This window comes from Balaenoptera acutorostrata, chromosome 12, assembly GCF_949987535.1.
Source record: "Balaenoptera acutorostrata chromosome 12, mBalAcu1.1, whole genome shotgun sequence".
In the NCBI taxonomy this organism is placed as follows: Eukaryota; Metazoa; Chordata; class Mammalia; order Artiodactyla; family Balaenopteridae; genus Balaenoptera; species Balaenoptera acutorostrata.
Genome location: NC_080075.1, coordinates 41520575 through 41543396, shown reverse-complemented (window position 1 = coordinate 41543396; position 22822 = coordinate 41520575). Strand labels below are relative to the sequence as shown.

The following is a 22822-nucleotide window of genomic DNA, read 5'->3' as shown; positions in this document are numbered from 1 at the left end:
AAGAGAAAACTGCATTCCTAAACAAACTAGAATATGAGTTAAAAAGTTGCAGTCTCTGGGGCTTCCCTGGTGGCCCAGTGGTTGAGAATCCACCTGCCAATGCAGGGAATACGGGTTCAAGCCCTGGTCCAGGAAGACTCCACATGTCGCGGAGCAACTAAGCCTGTGCGCCACAACTGCTGAGCCTGCGCTCTGGAGCCCGTGCACCTAGAGCCCGTGCTCCACAACAAGAGAAGCCACCGCAACGAAGACCCAAAGCAGCCAAAAAAAAAAAAAGTTGCAGACTCCTATCTCTTGCTTTCATAGTGGCTAATTTTCATACAACACAGAAAATGGAAAGCCTTGATACACTCTTACAAAAGTAAAGCTACAATCAGACAAAACTGAGTTCAATCCAGTCTCAACCATTGTGCAATACTATCTGATCAAATTCACTTTAAATATTTGTTTACTCTGTAATCACATCCTTCCATCAAAGCCATGTATAACCGAAACTTTTCTTTCACATTTTAAAATATTTTACAATGATGTGTTAGTTTCAGGTGTACAGCAAGTGATTCGGTTATATACAAATAATATACACATTCTTTTTCAGATTCTTTCCATTATACCTTATTATGAGACATTGATATTCAATACAGCACAATATATGTGCTATACAGTAGGTCCTTGTTTATTTTATATATATAGTAGTGTATGTTAATCTCATACTCCCAATTTATCCCTCCCTCCCCCCCTTCTCCCTTTGGTAACCATAAACTTGTTTTCTATGTCTGAGTATTTCTGTTTTTTAAATATGTTCATTTGTATCAATTTTAAAGATTCCACATGTGATATCATGATACTTGTCCTTCTCTGTCTGACTGACTTCACTCAGTATGATAATCTGTAGGTCCATCCACATTGCTGCAAGTGGCATTATTTCATTTTTTTTATGGCTGAGTGATGTATTTCATTGTGTGTGTATGTGCATTGTGTGTATACACACACCCACACCCACACCCACCCTCCATATCTTCTTCATCCATTCATCTGTTGATGGGTGTTTAGGTTGCTTCTATGTCTTAGCTATTGTAAATACTGCTACTATGATCACTGGGCTTCATGTATCTTTTTGAATTAGAGTTTTCATCTTTTCTGGATATATGCCCAGGAGTGGAATTGCTGGATCATATGGTTAACTCTATTTTTAGTTTTTTTAGGAACCTTCATACTCTTCTCCATAGTGGATTACCAATTCACATTCCCACCAACAGTGTAGGAGGGTTCCTTTTTCTCCACACCCTCTCCAGCATTTATTATTTGTAGACTTTTTGATGATGGCCATTTTGACTGGTGTGAAGTAATACCTCATTGTAGCTTTGATTTTCATTTATCTAATAATTAGTGATACTGAGCATCTTTTCACATGCCTGTTGGCAAGAAAGAAAGGCTCTTTTCCCATGTCATACTGTTATTACAAACATCTGTCCATTTAAACCACCACCAATGATCATCAGAAAGATAGTCACTAAAATACAGCTATCTGTCCTCTTTACCTTATTGCCCAAAGGAATCCAGAATAATGTTCCTACTCCTCACTCAATAAAATACTCATGTGAATAAACAGCAAACCAAGAAATGAACAGCTTAAAAAACCTCAAAAGCAGGGGTTCTTAACCTAGGGTTCCCACAGATAGGCTAGAATTAGACTATAACTTATTGCCTATATGTTTAGTAGTTTTAAGAGGAATGGATCTTTATTCTTTATTTATTACTCTAAAACGGCTTACGGCCTCAGATACTAAACTCTAAAATACATACAGCAATTAAAATTTTAGTAAGTTCATAGCATCACTATTTACAATAGACAAAATTTGGAAACAATCCAGAATGAAATTGTTACATACTGCAACATGGATGAACCCTGGGAACATATGCTACTGAAATAAACCAGACACAAAATACTGTACGATTGTACGCATATAAGTTACCTAATATAGGCAAATTCATAGAGACAAAAAGCATAATAATGGTTAACAGGGCCTGGGGAGACAGTGTAATGGCGAGTTAATGTTTAATCGGTAGTTTCAACTGGGATGATGAAAAAATTCGGGAGATGAATAGTAATGATGGTTGCACAATACTATGTATTTACTTACTGACAATAAACTATACACTTAAAATGGTAAACATTATGTATATTTAATCACAACAAAACAAGTTTTTATTTTATTAAAAATTCAACAATTTTTCCTATAACAAAACAACTATCACAATAAAATCCACACCCCTTTAATAAAATCTATAGGTGGTTCCTGTCTCCTGCATGGATGTAAGGTAAGGATTAGGAATTGTTAGGTCTCAAGTAAAGACCTCTTATGGAAGTTCCACAGAATTAGGAAACTTTGGGGGGATCAAATTGTTACCTTAACCTGAAGTGGTGGGAAAATACTTTCTGTCTGTATGATGTTGAAATGCAAAAGAACATCTTGAAAAATACTGCCTTGTTTTATTAGATAAAATGTAAATTTAATCAATATTATCTTTGCTTTATTATCCCATCATGTTATAAAACTGGCAAAAATACACGAATAGGAGTGCCTGTCACATCTGCCATTAGACTGATATTTCAAACATTACATTCTATGAGGGGAAAAAAGGAGTTTCTCATGGATTTGCTTAAGAACCAAGGGCTTAAAGAGCCCAAACACTTAAATTTTCTTTTCAAAATGACCAACAAAGGAAACAACTATCTCTGTTCAACAGGGAGTAACACTATCAACCTAAAATAAGTAGACATACACACAGATGTTAAGGATGCTCAACAGCAGAAGTCACAGTGAGAAGCCATTATATATGTACTACAGTGGCTAGAATTAAAAACACTGACCATACCAAGCTTTGGTGAGGATGGGAAGCATACTGCTACTGAGAATGTAAAGTGATACAACCATTTTGGAAAACAGTTGGGCAGCTAAAAACATACACCTACCATATGATCTATCCATTCTACTCCTAGCTTATCAAGTGAGTGACAGAAAGCAGATTGGGGGCTGGGGAGGTAAAGGAGAGGGCAATCACAAAGAAGGTCTTGATAACAGTGGTGTTTTCACGGGTATATGCATGAGTCAAAACGTATCAAATTGTACACTTTAACACACACAGTCTATTGTATATGTTAAATATACCTTAATAAAACTTAAAAAAGCAAACAATTTTTAAAAGCCAGTATTGCTTAAAGGCAACAAGTTAAACATGTGATATTCAGTACAATGAGAGACTTTAAGCATGGAAGTGACCTGATTTAGTTCTGTTTTTTAAAATATCATGCTAAATCCTTTGTTGTGAATATATTACAAGGGACACACATAAATGGGTGTTAAGGAGCCCAGTTAGGATGCTATTGCAGAAATCGCAACGTAACCTGAGACTAGTATATGATTACTTGGTGAAATGGAGAGAAGTGGGAGTATTTTCATGGAAAAAGGCTGGCAACATACACGTTGTGTTTATCCAGTCAGCACCTAGATATGCAGAGGGCTTTACACACATTACCTCTTATATCATATCCCAATAACCATGCAAGACAATCAAGATACTATGGCTTTATCACTTTGAACCTTTTCCTCATAAATTCACCACTCCCCTTTTCAATGTCAGCAAGTTTGTATATATCTCATGAAATGTAATGATCTGTAAGCCATGTGCCTTAACAGATTAAAATATAATCCTTTGGTTTAAATTAAAATGATAGAGATTCCTTAACAAAGATTTTTTTCAGGGAGAGACAAAGGAGGCCTCCCCCCACTTCTTTATGGTTTGAATCTTCTAAACCAAGCACCAAAATTTTACAAAAGGAACAGGGGTTATAATGAAAGCTGATGTGTACTGCAGACAAGAAAGAAGAACCAACACCACTGACAGTCCTAGTGTACCTTTGCTTCAATGACTAGTAACCACTCCCTATTTGGAAATTATTCCACTTATGTACTAAAATTTCTTCTTTTTCTTGAGTCAAAAATATTGTCTTAAAAACAAACAAATGGGACCTAATTAAACTTCAAAGCTTTTGCATAGCAAAGGAAACCATAAACAAAACAAAAAGACAATCTACAGAATGGGAGAAAATACTTGCGAATGATGCAACTGACAAGGGATTAACCTCCAAAATATACAAACAGCTCACACAGCTCAAAAAAACAAAACAAAACAAAAAACAAAAAAACCCCAAAAAAACCCAAACAACGCAATCAAAAAATGGGCAGAAGGGCTTCCCTGGTGGCGCAGTGGTTGAGAATCTGCCTGCCAATGCAGGGGACAGGGGTTCGAGCCCTGGTCTGGGAAGACCCCACATGCCATGGAGCAACTAGGCCCGTGAGCCACAACTACTGAGCCTGCGCGTCTGGAGCCTGTGCTCCGCAGCAAGAGAGGCCGCGACAGTGAGAGGCCCGCGCACCGCGATGAAGAGTGGCCCCCGCTTGCCACAACTAGAGAAAGCCCTCGCACAGAAACGAAGACCCAACACAGCCATAAATAAATAAATAAATAATTTTAAAAAACAGTTTTAAAAAAAAAAAGAAAGGGCAGAAGATCTAAAAAGACATTTTCTCCAAAGAAGACATACAGATGGCCAAAAGGCACATGAAAAGATGCTCAACATCGCTAATTATTACAGAAATGAAAATCAAACCTACAATGAGGTATCACCTCACACCAGCCAGAATAGCCACCATCAAAAAGTCTACAAATAATAAATTCTGGAGAGGGTGTAGAGAAAAAGCAACCCTCCTGCACTGTTGGTAGGAATGTAAATATGTACAGCCACTATGGAGAACAGTATGGAGGTTCCTTAAAAACTATGGAAGCAACCTAAATGTCCATTGACAGAAGACTGGATAAAGATGTGACACACACACACGAATATTACTCAGGCATAAAAAAGAATGAAACAGTGCCATTTGCAGCAACATGAATGGAGCTAGGGATTATCATACTAAATGAAGTAAAGCAGACAAAGACGAATATCATATGATATCGCTTATATGTGTAATCTTTAAAAATGATACAAATGAACTTATTTATAAAACAGAAATACAGTCACAGACATAGAAAAAAAACTTATGGTTACCAAAGGGGAAAGGGAATTGGGAGAAGGATAAATTAGGAGTTTGGGATTAAAATATACACACTACTATATACAAAATAAACAACAAAGACCTACTGTATAGCACAGAGAACTACACTCCATATCTTAAAATGAAAAACTGTCTTGACTTACTTAAAAATGTAAAAGCAAAAATACTGGGAAAGTCATTAGGCTCTTAAATAGACGAATGAATCCCAAATAGGGAGTGGTGCTAGTCACTGAAGTACTTCAATAATAAGTAATTCATTACTTGAACAATTATATACTGAACACCTATATACCAAGCAGTAAGAATGCAATAAAGACATTCTCTGATCCCTGATACCGTTAAGCTCGTATTTGGGAGGATAAGGTAAAGAGTGAGAAAAACAGTGATAGCTAAGTGGGATAAAGGTTATCGCAGGTGGGGATGGGGGTGACCAAAAGAAACATTTTTCTGACCTAAAGCAAAATGATAAAAATCAGAGCAATGTAGTTAATTTTGTATTACATAAATCTAAATTCATTAAAATGATTATGAAGGTTATATCTCCCTTGCTCTATTTTTATTAAAATATCTTTTAATTAAATGTTTTTTTAACATGTCCTTACTTGGCTATTATCTGTCTTTTGCTCATTAAAATTTTACTCATTTGTGATCCGCTGGTACAGGACACACTAAGGGAACACAGAGCAAGAGACATCTAACTCAGTCCAGAACTGTCAGGTATTTTCCTGGCAAACTGCTTTAGATAATGCCCTAAATTGAAAATGCCATTCCACTAAAAGAACATGTGAAAATTAACGTACGCTTATGGACAAGAACCTGAAAGCTGATAAAATATATGCTGGATTGGAAAAAAGTTACAAAACTTATCTTGGCTTGCTGTTTGATAGGTTTGATAACCAAACCTATCCTTCCTTTAAAATACATCAAGCATTGCCATTTTCGTGAATGAGCTTGTCCAAAGGGGCCAACCTGATTTTTCCCCTCTTTTAGCATGTGTTAGCACTCATTACATATACGCCTAATTTAATGATTTTTTAAAAAAAATATTATTTTTAACATGTTTTATCTTCCTACCTGTAATACTCTGACGTAGGGAATATATTTGTATAGTCTTAATACCTAATGGTACTAAAATGGACAAAGACTAGCTAAAGTGGAGACAACAGCTTAAAAGATATGACAATTAGGGGCTTCCCTGGTGGCGCAGTCGTTGAGAGTCTGCCTGCCAATGCAGGGGACACGGGTTCGAGCCCTGGTCTGGGAGGATCCCACATGCCGCGGAGCAACTGGGCCCGTGAACCACAACTACTGAGCCTGCGCGTCCGGAGCCTGTGCTCCGCAACGAGAGGCCACGATAGTGAGAGGCCCGCGCACCACAATGAAGAGTGGCCCCCTCTCGCCGCAACTAGAGAAAGCCCTCGCACAGAAACGAAGACCCAACGCAGTTAAAAATAAATAAATAAATATATTTTAAAAAAGAAAAAAAAAGATATGGCAATTATAAACAAAAGGAATGTACAATATTTTGGGGGTTATACTAATTTATTTCCAATATCGAAGTTACTTAAAGATGAAGGAAAATTAACATTCAGAAATGTTAGTATACTTTGCGAGATACAAAATTTTAGGATTGTAGAAGCCTCCTAGGATTGACAAAGTTGGAAAGAATTATAAATATAGTAGTGAATAAATTTATTTCCCAGTGTTTTATAAATGAGATCAATTACCTTAAAAACACAAAACATTAAATGCATCATGCAAAGTTGCTGCTGTATATCTAAAGTTAGATAGAGTTCACTAACATTCTCTGGGAGCCATTTTACATGCTCTTCTAATATTGAGCCTCTGAAAGACCCTAAAAATTACATCACACTTTCCCCTCCATGTAATGACTTCACTGACAGTGAAAACCATATATGTGGTGATAGGAACTTCAGGTACTTTTTAAAAAGTTTACATCCCACTCAATCTTATCACTAGTGTTAAGGGGAAATGCAAGGGGAAAGGTGATTCTAATAGATGTTTTTTATAAGTACTGCTTGCAGAGAAATGAAGTATCTCACTAATACAGAACAGGAACACATGAATAAAATAGAATTCTCTTGACTCAGGGAGAATAATCACCACCCTGCCTCCATCAGTTTTTGCCAAACAAGATGGTAAGACTTTCAAAATTAAAATTAAATATATACATATTCCAGGGCATATATTAAATATACATATGCCCTGGAATATGTATATATTTGATACTTACATAGAAATATATGGAAGCTTTTGACTTTATGATAAAAACCAAAGCATGCCACTCCCATTCATGCAGAAAGCAAAAACTGTCAAGTCCTCAGGGAGAACTTTAGCCTCTAATTTTTTCAGTAACAAATACAACCATGACTGATAAGCTAGTATAATTTAAATCATTTAATTTTATAGCTGGAAAATAATTTGGGAGGATCATCTAGCACAATCCTTATGTAATAAGAAGCAGAGGTCTATGTGTTTAGAAATTAAAGAGGGACTTATTATAGTAAAATGGCACTGAAGTAAAATATTACACACTTTTTTGTTGGTATGGTAAGCCACAGCCAAAGTTAAATTTGAGGCTCAAACCACAAGTATAAAACAACAGTAGTAAAAGAACCAGGACTGCACCTAAGGTCCCTAAAAGTAGTGATGAAGTACAAAGGATCTATTTGGGCCAGAGTCAAACTGTACTTAATAATTTCTGAGAAAGGCACAGAATGTGATCTAAAATGGCTTCAAACCAAAATAAAAACATTTAAAGAAACAGGAACCTCTTTGCGGGGGGTGGGGGGCAGGGGGGCACTATTTCCTCCCACACTATCATTCTTAACTCACAGTTTATGGTGTATTAGGGATATTGCCATTAAAAATTGTCCCACTGACCTCTAAACGTGCTAGAAAGATGTCAAGATTTAAGTCAGACTGAGTAAATCTAGGTTGCTATTCCACCATAAAGATGACATGAGAAAGCAGGTAAAGACAAACCTTAAAGAGCAACAGTCAAAGAAAGGGGACATAATTTAATAGGAAAAAACGCTACCAAAAGTAGTATAACCCCATTTTAAAATCCAGACTTCTCTCTTTATTTTTTAGAGATTAAACAAGTAACAAAGTAGATAATAAGGCAGTATGTGAAAACTGGAAGGAACTGCATTAAAGAATTCCAAGAGACTAACTTTGCCCCATGTTTCTTAAACCATGACTACTTTTATTGAGGTAGTGACAAAGGAAAAAGTAAAAATATTAATACCAGGCATCACCACATCTTCATTTTTTGATCTTTCCTTATTTTAGAAGCCAACCTCTTACACGGTATGCCCAGAATTTAAAAAGCTAAAGTCTTGATTTTTAAAACTTGTTTTTTCCTTTGCTGTTATATTTATATGTTATTCCTTGTATTACAGTACTCATTACTTGTTACTGTGTGATGAATTTAAAACAATACATAAGAGCACATATTCAAATTTCATTCATTTCAAACATGGTCCAGATTAACTATAAGTTGATACAAATTTTTCACCACAATATTTACTGTAGAAAGTTTGACCAGTCTGGTTTCTGCTTTCCCCCAAAGATAACCTTATTCTTCCCCTGCCCCCAAATATAAACAGAACCTGCCTTGCAACATGATGAAAGCAGTAATCCATTAGAGCATAATAAACTACCAAAGATTCAACACATTCCTCCTGTCCAATACTCAACTATAATAAAAATGCCAGGAGTAATAAAATTCTGAATCTACAATTCTTTAAAAACACTTTCCTACCTTCACATTGGTTCCTTGGAAGAATCTTCCACCTTGTTTTTATCACATTTTCCAAAATTTGTAGTCCATAATACTGAAAATTGGAGAATAGAAGCATGTGAATATATTGCTGTTAAGACTGGCAATTTCCAGGATTCACAAATGGACAGACATTCACACATTTACATCTAAAGTTTCAAAAACATTATGCTACCAAGTTTAATTACATATATTAAACAAGGATCTATTCGCCCATATACTGAGTTTTCATGCATTTTCCTCACTTTATTGTTTACTACTCTATTTAACGTCCTGCTGTTTATACATGCTCACACCAGGAGGAAGAACCAAATAAAAAGCCCTTAGCGGCCAAATGGGCTTAGTCTGTAGAAGGAAAAGTAGCAGCCAGATACGAATTCACAGCATAAATGACTGCTTATAGGCTCACGTACTTTAACACGACCAGGCTCCTAAGAATTTAGCAGCTTGGATGCTCTCAAGCTTCCTACCATCTTCTAGGAGTTGTAAGCTCTTGGCCAAGTATTAAAGTATTGTCACAGATACTTTCTACAGAAAGTGTTTACAAACATCACTGGTGTGTTACTTAAGTAGCAGCAAGACAGCCCACGGGTTTAATTTTAAATTTTTACCCCACCCTTATAGTTGCTATTTCTACTAATTTAAAGATAAACTTTTGTGCACAGTCAAAATAATACACAAATGAATGTTGCAATCTGTATCTACCTTTCAGGTATTCCTTCCAACTATAAAAATGATAACTAAAAATGTAAGAAAGTTAATAAATACAAATACCACTTTCAAGCCATTTTGTCCCTCCTGTTGATTACTCACTCTAAATAGTCAACAATATTTATAACAATTTACAAGGCTACAGGAGTTACTACCCAAAATCATTACCATGACCAATTAGTGTGGATAGACAGGAGGAAGAAAAGGGTCAAAACTGTTGTGGTATGCTTCAACCGGTTGAATTAGGGAAGAATCAGCTATAATACCTGAAAGGTAAACTCATTCATATATAGATATATAACCTCAGATTGCAAGTTTTGGCTGAGAATAAGAGTTCATCTTTAAAATGGTTAGTCATCACACAATAAAATAGGAGCATTAGTATTTCAACCAAAGGGATCATGTGAATGCACACTTTATCCAAAGCACAATATAGACTGTCCCAAACTACATTGTGCTCAAACAGTGTTTTTGCTGTTTTCTTTCATTTTTAACATTTCGGACTTTTTAGGAAAAATTTGCCATTTCAACCCAAATCCTACATTTGCAGAACATTCCTTAAAAAGACTTCAAAAATAAAAACAAGGCCAAAGCAAAATTCTGAAATTACAAATTATAAATTTGATGCCATTAAAAAGTTTCATAATCAGCAGTAAATGGTGAAGCTTTCTTTCCTGTTCATTTACCTCTCTTTATAGATCTAAGTTTCAGACAAATGTAAATAAACAAAAAAGGTAAGTTTCTCATTGACTAAAATTCTAAATTAACTTTTAAAAACATACTGCCCTAAACTTGCTTTAAATTAATTTTAAAGACATGAAATCAGAGTGTCAAAAGTTTTACTAAGTCAAAACAAATGCACTTCTTACTACATGGAGTATATACCCTCTTGCTAATTCTCAACCAATTACAAAGATCTTTAAGAAACTAAGACACAAAACCCACCATAAATACACCAGTTAAGAAGTACTAATCTTAATGATAACCATATTTAGCCAATGTATTTTCAGCCTACCCTTTGTAATTGAAGGATATCCCCCCCTTCATTGTTGCATTTATTTTACTTCTGCCTTTATATCTGATACTGTTACCTAAATTACCTATTTACTAACCTCTAGGCCTTTCTCCAACTGTAAAAAAGTAGCACAAGCTTGCTGAAGATACAATTCATCTTTTCATCTTTCTGCAAACAGGTCTGAGGCAGGAAGCCCAATAAAAGCTTTTCACTAATTAGTTCAAAGGAATACACAGATCACCAACATAGTACCCTAAAACCCAATCTCTCCTAGACATTAAGACTCTACACATGGTGAGAATTCACATTTCTTTGAAAAGGAGTATTTTGATTAAAAAATCTGAAGTGATAGCCAAATCTGAGGGCCAATGATAAATAACTACTTTGGAAATATACATAAATAATCCAAATATCATTCTGAAGTATTAAGTTTCTGCTTTACACCTCAGGACTTGAGAAATCCACTGCTGAGTTATGAAGATGAGGGACAGAGAACAGCAAAGACTAAATGAAAAAAATAAATGCATGAAATGATCCCAATGGTAGAAATTTCTACTGAGCCCTTAGAAATACTTATTTTACGCATTGAATTCCCCTTTCCCCTCCCACCGCCCATGAAACAAAAACAATTGATGAACAGAATTCAGTTAAAGGGAATCAAAAGGGTAGACCTTGTGGAGGCCTGCCGTCAAAGCCTAGCTGTGTCAGTTGCACAGGAAGACACCCCTTTTCTTCCTATTACAAGCAATCAACATAATGGAACATTATGATTAATATCAGGTAGTGTTAACATCTTTAAAGAAAAAAAAATGATTGCATAAAAGCCAAATGTCATAGTGCATAAATTTAGCACCAAATCATTTGTAATTTATGTAAATGGAAGAATTCTTTACCTGTTGCTTTCTTTCTGTTCCTCTAATCATCTCATTTTTCACAAGACAAATTTGAGTTTTTAAAAATACTGTTGATAAATCAACTTAAACATTAGTAATGTCTGTCAGTATAAAAAGCAAAATTTACCAGGCAAGCAAACAGGCAAACACTGTTATGTTACTTAAGGTTAGCACTTTGAGGAAGTTCTGGACTGTATTTTTGCCCTAAAATTTATAAGATGTCAAAACTAGTTAATATTTTAAAACTGTTAATTAACACAGTCTGATTTCAGAAACAGAGGTGAACATGGCTACTTTCTGTTTTAACACAGTGTATACCAAGTGGAAACCTTGTGTGTATTTAAACAGAATGCCATGCATGGTATTTTACTACTTTAAGGCAGTTTAAAGAGAAGTGTGAATCATCAAGCCTAAACAGTCAAAACACATTTTGATCAACCCTTCTGTTCAAACTTAAGAAAAAAGGACCCAAATGATAACATTTTCAATTGCAAATAAAAACTGAGTGCTGTCCCATTAAAAGCATTGGTACCATGGAGTAGGGTTTTACGCTGCCCACACAACTTGGTTTTGGAGGTGCCTAGCCTGTGTTATATTGATTACTTGCCCAAAATAATTCCTCTGATGTTATGTTTCATCTCTGAATAACATTCAGAATTTATGCTGAGATCTGTACACATATTCTAAAAAGAAAAAAAAACAAACCAAAAAAAACCCCCAAACAACAAAAAAAAAAGCCACCTTGCATACTAGTCCCAATTTCAAAACTTCATTTATAATTCTTAGGACTATTTGCAAGAATTAATTCTATGTTTAAGACTAAATTTTGAAATAAGTTAACATTATTAAATGATTTGAGATAACAAATGCTAATACTAAAAATGAGATACCTTCCTCAAAGTTTATGACTGGAAGAAAAGAAGAAATAATGGATTTAAAAACCACCACTTGCTTACTTTCGTGTTCATATTCTGTGAAAATTCCAAAATTGTGTCGACTCTTGTCCATGCATCAGGATGCTCCTTTAAATGTGTCAGTACTTCTTGAGCCATTCTTTGCTAAAATAGTATACAAAAAGAGTTTTAAGCTAACTTGTTCTTTCGAATGGTATTGAGTAAGGCACAAATCCTAATATGACAGTGATTTTATCAACTTTCAGAAATACTCAAGAAACTAGTCCTTATAGAAATAAAAATGTGTCCATTATCAACTTCAATTAAGAATGGGTACATTCTTTTGAAACAGAAAAGTTTTTTCCCCCCTAATTTGCTTTATTTGGTATTCTCAAAACTGAACTTAAATTCAATCAATTATCTACTCCAACATAAAGGGGTTCTCAGCACACAATCAACCAAAAGCAACATATAAAAATTCACATCTACTTAGATAAGTTATGTAATGGTATACTCTGGTTTATAAGAGTCACCAAGATATCTTTAACAAACTTTATCTATAAAATTATATTTCATGGGAGACAGATAAAAGCTAGGTCTAAGTAAGTCTACAACTCTCTAACACCTGTTGATACACATAAAACATTAAGACCCTTTTAAAGCAGTATCTTCAGTTTATTGTAAACACACCTTTGTCTCTGAAAATCCTTTAATTTCATATATTAAATCCTAGCTTATTTTGAAAAATTTTTTTTGCTTTTGTATTTCTAATATGCAAACCCAGAATATTTAAACCTATGAAACCATCTAGAATTAACAGATGTTAAGATTTTGCTGCACTTGTCTGTTTTTCTTTTAAACATAAGATCTAAAACTTATGGAACTTTGTACCTTTCTTCAGCGCCATTTCCTTCCTTTGTTCCTTCTTTAGAGATAATCACTTTCATGACTTTGGTGTCTTTTCCTGTCTGTATTTTCACAGCATGTGTATGAATTTCATAAATATAGTTGTGTGGTTACTAAATTTTATATAAATAGTATACTGTAGAAATTCTTCTGCAGTTTGCTCTTTCCATTTGACATAGTTTCTTTCCCTCGGCTTCACTGAGATATGATTGACAATTGACAGTTTTAAAGATCTAGCCATGTTGACATTACCTAGTTTCTTCATTTTAACTGTTAGTTTTTCATACAACATGAACACTACATTTTACCAAAGGCTGATAAGTCTATTAATTTTTTTCAGGAAGCAACCGCTTAATCTTTTTCACCTTTAAAGGCTGTTTTGTAGCTCAACTGGATCCTCCCTAATTAACTTTTACCTATTTCTCTCACATGTTGTAACCAAAGAGTAAAATTTTATGGTTTTAAAATTCGGCAATTATCCTTCTGTTAGATCATTTACTTGATCAAGTGTTTGATTCTATGGGTTATAAACGAGGAAGCATCAAAAGGGGGGGGAGAAGCATTCTTATTTAAACCATCTCTGACACAGACACCTCATAATCTTTAAGTTGGCTTTTATTCCAATTTACAAAAAAAATCATTTTTCTCTTGTGGCTTTTATACACTGCTTATTGTTTAAAAAGTTGACAAATACACACCCACTAAATTAGGTAATGGTTCTGTATCCTGACAATAAGACCAGAAACACTTTGGAACTTAAAAGAAAAATAAGGTGCCTGGGTTCCACCCTAAGGGCATGGGATTAGAGCAAGTGTGTGAAGTCTTGAAATACAACTATACATTTTTTATTTGATTTCTTTAAAGGGTTGTAATTGTATCATATAATAACCAACCAACAAAAGGTAGAAAGAATGGTGATGTGAATTATTTACCACCAAAGCCCATTTTAGCAGTGTTTTGATTCTCTTCCTGAGAATATCTAACTAGATAGAGACTTGCATATAAAATAGTAACAAATATTAAGAGGATAAGGTACATCAAAGATCCATGCCTAGTAAAAGTTATTTGGTCAAGATACAACTTTATCAGGTTTTTTGAAGTGATGAGCATTCTACACATAAATGAATAGTTCCCACACTATCACCATTCATTTCAATCTCCCCATAAATCACGTTTCTTCCTTTTCAGTCATCCTTTTTGTTGTAATTTTACTCTCTGAAGTTATTGCTAGTATTTGCATCCTTTTTTAAATTTGTCTTAATCCCACTGTCCTTACGTAATATATCCTTTTCTTTTTTAAAAAAATATATTCTTTTATTAACTTAACACCCCAGGAGGGGTTAAAAAAGGCACAAAGGGAAACCAAAGAGAGAGAAAATCTGGCATCTCCCTGTGTTACTAACTGAATGGTGAAAGTATTTTAGTTGCTAAGCAATAGATAAAAGAGTTCAAGACACTTAACACAGTACTGGAGAAAACACCCAACTCCAACATTTTTGTTTCCCTGGTGTCCTACTTGGCTAAAAATAGAAAAATGTTTATAACAGAAGGTAGTCCTAATATTACAGTGCTAATTATTCTACTATACTACCCATCTAGGCAAAAGTTCTATCTACAGATTAAAGGCCACCCTTCTAATAATTCCTTCCTCTCCAAAGTTATGTAATCCTTTTCAAAAAAGTTAGGCTACATACAGGTGAGTTTGAAAGCTTAATTAGCATAATTTTTACTTGCTATTTTAAGTATATATTTTATGACAGACCAAAACCAAACAAAAACTCCCCACCAAACCATATTTTAAAACAATGAGTTTACATCACATATGTGAAATCTTCTTCATTATACTTTCAAAGTACCCTTTAAACAGAATGGCTCCTAAATAGCAGTCACCGCTAACAGGTGCTTTACAAAACCTCATCACTAATCCTCCAGTCTCTTGCAAGGTAGGTAACACTCTGTAGATGAGACTCTAGAGGAATGACTAGAAAACTTACTGGAATAAATTTAAGACATCTAACACTAAAAACATGTTTTCCACTGCAACCTTCAACTTTTTATTCAAAATAAAACCCCCAAGAAGTGGTATATAAAAAATTGAACAAGGAAGTGTAAAGATATCACTTTCAGAAAAGGGGTTCTTAACTGCCTTTAAGCTCTAAGCCTGTTCCCTTATCTATAACAAATACCAACTTACTGATTATTCTTTATGCAATTGACTTGTCCCATGAGAAATCTAACTAGACATAAAATTCTTAGTTTTGGGAAAGTTAACTTTGTCTTCATAAATGGAAAATATCTGTAAACACTTTTCTAAATCTAGTCTTTATTCAAAAGTCAAATTTAAAACAAATCATTAAATCTCGACACTGTGAAACATTACTAAAGCAGTATTACAACATAGTCTTCATAATTACTTCTGTTATAAGCCTAAAACACTGGTCTATTTAGTCATCATACTTTTAGATGCTGTGAACCAGGTTAAAAATGAAGACTAAAGAGCAGTGGCAGCTTAATGATGTGATAAAATTAAATGCCAATCTTCCTAATGGCTTACAGACTTATGCTTCTAATATAGTCAAAGTTGAGCCCAACCTTACTTCATGCATTTCAACCTTACTGTCATACTTTCTTCCAAAAGCAGCTGCTTTCCATACATCCATGCTGGGATGAAATGGAGCTTAAAGCTCCATGTTCAATGTATGGTATGTGTAGTAAATACGGATACTTTTTCAGGAATGCTTTTGGAGACAAGAACACTGATCGAAAGCGCCTAGGAATATAAAACTGTACTAACAAGCTTACAAAATCACTGTAATTTTATCCACTCATACAACTTTCATGGCCCTTTTTCCCTTTAAATTTTTTCTTTATTATAGTGAAACCAATGTTAGATTTCAGAAGGGAATAGAAATACTTATGCACTTGCTAATATTTATACATCATGTTTTTTTGGACTATCTATAAAAGATACTACTATATCCACCTTTCAGAGGTTTCTAAAAAGTATGAAAGCAGCCAGGGTTTAACTATGCAAATATAAATTAATAGCTTGAAGATACATTATCTACCAGAAATGCACTTTTTGGCAAAAAAATTTTACTAGTAAGATATCTGTCACGTCACCTTATAAGATTTTTTAAATCCAGGAACAGAAACTTTTACTCGTTTAAAACTTTACATTATTAGGTCCGCAGGGTGCAGATTCAAGATTGTCCAGATTCTTGCACCATAAAAAAAATTTTAAATTTCCAAACATTCCTGTTTTTTTTAAAAAAAATCCCCAAACCTTAAACTGATCAAAACATAGATTAAGTGTAAGATAATTTCCTATTTTAACAGTATCACTTTTACAAGTGCTAAAATTCAAATAATGTAAAGATACTTGGTATTGTGGGATATTTAAAAGAAGTTTTATCTGTGAAGTACTTCTGCAATTTAAATGTTTCAAAAACAGAAGACTCATATTAACTCCAAATACATTAAATATATAAGGGACATACAACCTTCAATATCTACAAAACATTTAATACATTGGGCTGTATCTTTTATTAAATAGGGTAAAGGCTGCTGAAGAACAGAACAAGTATAATAATAATACTCCAAAACATCCCACTAATAAACCATTTCAAAATATAATGCAATTTCTTTCTCCAGACCACCTCTCCGAATTAATATATAATTCCAATTTAATACAAACTATGGGATACTTTTTAAAAAGGTGGTAATTTAAAATTTTATTCTAAACTCAACAACTTTATTACACTGCAATAATGTTTCGATCAGCTACTTTACCTGGGCTCCTTCTCCGTGGTATAAGCAATTCACCACGTTGTCTAAAAGGTTGATATCCAGTTTTTGGCTGAAATCAAGCAGCTGGCGAGCTGCATGGTCTGCTAACATTGTCATAATTGCTGGCATAGATTACTGAAAATAAAGAAAAAGAATTTAAGGCGCCTATGAAGTTTTGATATTGTCAAAGTTTCTACTCAAGTTATTTTACTTCAACCATGTTCTTACAAATATTTTACTTTGTATTTCAGAGATTTTACCTAAACAACTGAGATAGTAAAAGCAAATAAATGCTGAAGTTACTTAGGTACTCCACAACTGCATTAATCATTAGGGTCCACTTTATTTTTAGACCCCAGAAAAATCATACTGTTCTTTCTACTAACATGTATATAAAGTTACCCTAACCCATTTTAAAAATGATTATTAAAGAATTTATGGCCCTAAAAAAAAAAAAAAAAAAAGAATTTATGGCCCTAAGACCTGATACAATTTAAAATCTGGATCTCGAAAATTTTAAATACAGATGAAGTTCAAATGGATCCCTGCCCCCCGCCCCAAGTAGGGTCTTCTAGTTCAGTAAAAGCTCACTTTCCCTCATTTCATGTTACCTTAATTTTTAAGATATATTGAAGACGCTAAAAATTAAATGTGGTATAAAAGTTTTCCTATATATAGCAATGATTAGCTAACAAGTCTAACAAATCTGGTACCTTTAGCCTCTATAGAATTTAAGCTTTTGCACTCAATTAAACCATCTATATTTGTTTCTTTCATCCCTGAATGAATTTGGAGAATTAAATTACAAGCGTACAAACTCCTTGAATATATGGTCTAGAAAAAAAACTATAGTAATATGTCAAACAAGATTTTTTTTAATTTCCAGGTACTGAATGGCAAAACAAAAGGCTGTAAAATCTTGCCATTTTCCAAATAAGACCAAATTCTACCATAACAGAAAAATGAGCTTCTTCACCTCAAGTAATGTACTGGCTAAAACCTACTGGTTCATATGCAATGGTACCCCTTTAAGAGGATTCTACTCCAAGGTGCTGGCACACATGCACATTCTTGTTGCCCAGCCTTATAAAAATCTTTCCTTTTGCTTTTTCTTCAAAGCCAGTGCCACTTAAGTCTGACTGGCTAAATCAGCACTCCTCAAACTTTTTTGGGTTAAGATGCCTCACAATCAGAGGAACAGGACAGCTGTTGCCCAATTAAAAAAATTCACAACTTTGTATACAATTACAGACGATTCAGGACACCATGAAAGCCATGCATGAAACCTTGAGTTAAGTAACCCTGGTTTACTGTACTTAGACCCAACAAGGTCAGATGGTCATCTCTACTTCTCCCTCTCTTAACCTTCCAAGATCAGGAAATGGGTGGCTAACTTGATTACATTATGTTTGGACAAAGCAGCTTGTTAGGAAAAAGGCGTTATTTCTTGTCTATTTTATAACAGCTAAAAAACGTTAATAATGGCAGCAATTTCAATTTCAAGTCAAATGTTTTATTTAACGATAATGTCAGTTACAACAAAGTAAAAGTCTGAAGGATCAGTTAGGTTAGATATAATGTAAAACTGAAAAATTATGAGTTCGAGGATTTTTATTCCTCTTAAGTCCATCCACTGTTGACAGTAAAAACTAGTGAGATTTCAAAAATTTCTACAGCAGTTATTAAATGTATTTTTAATGCAAAATACCTGACATACACAATCTTTGATCTAAATACTAATATGAAAAAGAAAATATGTATTTCACAAATGGAAGTGTAAATTTACCCCATTCAAGTGCCATACAATTTCAAAGGATCAGAACAATCTTAAAAATTGAGGCTCAAAAGCAATGTCCACAAAGAACCAAGATCTATATATCAAATGTTTTCGATTGGGGGGGTTAAAAATTGAACGAACTTTTATCCTATTTCGTCCTATCATAATTTAATAGCCAAAACGAGAAAGAATAAAGTGACTCTAAAAAGTTTCATTTTCAAGCACATTGTCCTTACAAAAATGAGACAAATTCCTGTGGAAAAAAATCAGTTTTAGAATAGAAGCTTGTATTAAATACAGCAGGGTATGCCACCCTTAAAACTAGCGGCTATCTTCGAAATGACCTACCTATTCTCGAACCGTACGTAGTACAGAAATGGCGGCTTTCTAGTCAATGCCAAGCACATTTAGTCTCCCAAATCAAATAGCTTCCAAAACATTCTTTCCACTAACAGCAGTGTCCCACGCGCTTAAGATACACTATCAGGCAGACAGCAAACAGCCATAGCGGGAGAGGTGAAAGAAACCACAAAAGCTTTTCCTTCTCCTTGGGACACTCAATCCTAAACTCCACTCACTGTATGTATAGCAAATATAAGGTATTATCCAGCCACGTGGTGACTCTACAAGTGACTACCAAAATACCTTCACTGCCACTTCAAACTGAATAGGCAGGCAACTACACACTGCCAGCTCCCATCCAAAAACCAGAAAATCATAACCGTTGCTTAATGGTAACTACATAGCAGGTCAAAAAACAAGTCGCTGCAAGGAGAAAGACTGCTACTTTAGATTGTGTGGGCAATTGACTGCTTCATTCAGTAGAAACACACCTCACTAAGGCCCGCCCTCCCCTCTCTTCCCACCCGAACCGATGTGCAGCACTTCTAACTATAGCATACTGGAGCACGCACTCACCCCGCCCATACTCGGAGAAGGCATTTAGACCAGCCGCCAGAAGTTCACCGCCCCATTCTCTATGCAGCATGGCCTCTGCGTGGTCAGGGGAGGTCCGGGCTGGGCAAATCTCTCATGCTTCCCCCAGTACACCACTTCCTCCCACCCACCCCAAACTCAGACATGGGAATGAAAGAGAATCAGGGTATTATCCACTGTACAATGCCAGCAGTAAATGAGTCGATCACTTTACACACCCAAGTCCCCCCAAACAAACTACAGCACGGAACCTCATCTGCAGTTCCCTGAAAAATCAACTAACCTTTCCTACTTCTAATTCTACTCTGTAAAAAACCAGAGATTCTGAGTTTCCCTGCAGGAGGAGCAAGGACTTAAGAGCCCCTCCCTCCCGCGATCCCAAGCTCTCCACCGAGGGGCCACGTGATGCAGGCGGACGTTTCAATGCTGCTGCACTAAATATTTCTGGAAACTTCCACTCCTAATAATTTACAGAAATGTTCCTGAAATCACCCCAACTTCTCCCCAACCCAAGGGGCTTGGGAAGCCCTTCCACCCCCGCGCCGGGCCCCACTTCACTATCACGCTCCTTGCCTTCCTCGACCGCTACCCGCACACGCGAATGACCCAGCAAGCGCTCCCCTCCCGCGGCAGCCTCCCCGCCTCCATCCCCCAGCGGCAGAAGCGGCTCCATTCAATCGCAGGCTCTGCTGTGGGCCCGCCGCCGCCTCCCCGGTTCGCCTCCCGCGGCCGCCGCCGCGCCCCACGCCAGCCTTCTCCCGCCCGGCCGCCCGACCCTCGACCCCGAAGACACAGTCGACTTACCCAGAGATTGAACCAACTGCTTCTTCCTTCCTTGATCGGGGGATTAGGGCGAGGGAGGATGGGGGGGGGAGAGGGGAGGAAATCAAGGTGGGTTTCACAGTTTTCCCACCTTAAAAAACGAAATTAAAAAAACGAAGAGGATAAGGGCAAAAAAAGCTCAACAATATTTACTATTTCAGGGACACCTCCCCCCGATACACACACCCGCCCCCCCCCCAAAAAAAGAAAGGGAATTAATCTGTGGAATAAATGCTCCCGCCTGGCTAGGGAGTGAGGGAAGGGGGAGGGGAACGGGGTCAAGTCGCAAAGATTCTGCCCCAGGGAGACCCTCCAGCTACAGGCGGCAGCAGGAGCGGCAGGAGTAGGGGCTGTAGAGTCCACACGGCCGGGGGACGCTCTGCTGCCAGTTGCAGTCCGACTCCCCCAACCAAAATACGGCTCCCTCTCTCACGCGGCTCCGGCGCTGGGCCCCCCCCACCCAGGCTCGCCTAAACTTTCCCCCCTTCTCCTGCTCCTCAGCGACTGGTGGTTCCCCCCTCCCCCTCTGGGTGGTTGCACGGACTGCAGCAGCAAAGACTGGAACAGGCACCGCCGCCGGGGCTGTAGCTACTGTTGCTCTTGCTGATGCTGTAGCTCCCGCTGCTCCTGCCGCGGCCGCTGCAGCCGCTTCTCCCCCTCCTCCTAGTGCCTCAAACTCGGAACCGGTTGAAACCGGTTCAGACTGGGAGATTCCATCTCGGTTGAGTTTTCAGCCCATGGCGCCGCGGAGCGTTTGGAACCTGGGCCTCCGCCCCCAGCCTGCCCGCCCATTGGCCGGTTCCAGCCACAGCCGCGCCATCAGCCTACCTTCTATTGGCCAGATCGCCCGTCAATCCCACCTCAAGGCTCCACACAAGCCCGCCGCTTCGTCCCCCGCCTCTTTCCAGCAGCGATTTGCCCGCAGAGTGGGGGAGGGGAAGAGGGGCGGGTCGCAAAGGAGCTAGGAGGAGGGTGGAGGAGGAGGAGGTGGGACGAAGAGCTGAGCCCAGCAGAGAGGAGAGCGAAGAGAAGCCGCGCGGAGGATTGGTTCGAGCGAGCTGTCAATCAAACATAGCCCGCCCTCGACTTCCCGCCCCCTCCCGCCGCTCCCCCTCCCAGTGCTTAGCCCGCAGGCCCGGCCTTTCCGGCCCGCTCATTGGCTGGGCGCCTTTGGTGACGGAGAGGGTGGGGCGCAGCTCGTGAGCTGGTGGTGGCGCGAGTTTGAGCGCGGCGCGCGGTAGCCTGCTTTCGCTCGGTTTCTCCCGGACCCGCGCTGGCCCGCCCCCGCCGGCTCCCGCCAACCTGCGGGGCCTGAGCCTGCCGGGATCGGGACCCGCCCCTCTGATGGGGGCTGCGCTACTAAAAGGGAGGGCACAGCGAATTGTTTTTTTAATCGGGGAAGGGTGGGGTGGAAAAAAGGAGCGAAAAGAACACAACGGAGGCCAACTAATTGTAGGCCCCGGACCTCTCTAATCCATTTTAAAGGCCTGGGTTTGGGTCCAAGATGTTGAGAGGTTGGGGTGAGGTGTGGGGCGCGCACTCTTGGCGTCTCGTGATTTTCTCGGAGACATGGGAAAGATACTTAGCTAGTTCTTGGGCAAGTCTCCTTCAAATTGTAACTCGGTTTCTCCCTAGGGTGGAATTTGGCTTCTTTAACAACCGATCCTTCCTAAAAATTAAGACGCTATAATCCCTGTAATTGGTTTAACATCGTCTGTTTTTTCTGGGTGAGCTTACATGCCAACTGCCCTTGATCTTCCCCTACCGTCGGTTTTTCCTTTCGGCATAGCTGCCCTTTGCATACTTCATCATCACCAAATAGTATTTTCTTTGAAAGTCGCATGCATTTGGCCCTTCATATGGTTGCCTCTCTTGCCCCCAAGTGCCCCTCCAAGTAAGCTTTACTGATTGTTCTTTGCTGAAGAAACACCAAGCAGCCCACCAAAGTTTAGTAGGCCCATTGTGCCACCAAGAGGTTGATAAATGATTTATTATATCAACACAATTTTCTTCAGCAAATCCTCACTCACAGTGGACAAAGGCTTACACCAAAGCATAACTCCCTCACCCTCCAATAGATTTACTAAAATGATATTGGATTACTTTCAGACCTAAGATTTTTATTCATTGCCTAACCGAACAATATCAAACCAAAATA

The 22822-nt window shown here is 37.5% G+C and overlaps 1 protein-coding gene across 2 annotated transcripts in view; it reads right to left on the bottom strand.

Annotated features, from left to right (window-relative positions):
* XPO1 (exportin 1) overlaps positions 1-21423 on the bottom strand; it is a 43766-nt gene extending 22343 nt beyond the window's left edge. The window contains exons 1-4 of one of the 2 annotated variants that reach the window (XM_007189705.2): positions 20647-21423; positions 17133-17264; positions 12498-12599; positions 8905-8977 (exon numbers count right to left, since the gene is read on the bottom strand). In XM_007189705.2, coding sequence (XP_007189767.1) covers positions 8905-8977; positions 12498-12599; positions 17133-17258 — 301 coding nt within the window. In that variant the 5' untranslated portion in view covers positions 17259-17264; positions 20647-21423. Of the gene's footprint in view, positions 1-8904; positions 8978-11319; positions 11384-12497; positions 12600-17132; positions 17265-20646 lie in introns of those variants that run through there. The other variant, XM_028168414.2, reaches the window with a different exon arrangement.
* Positions 21424-22822: the final 1399 nt, after the last annotated feature.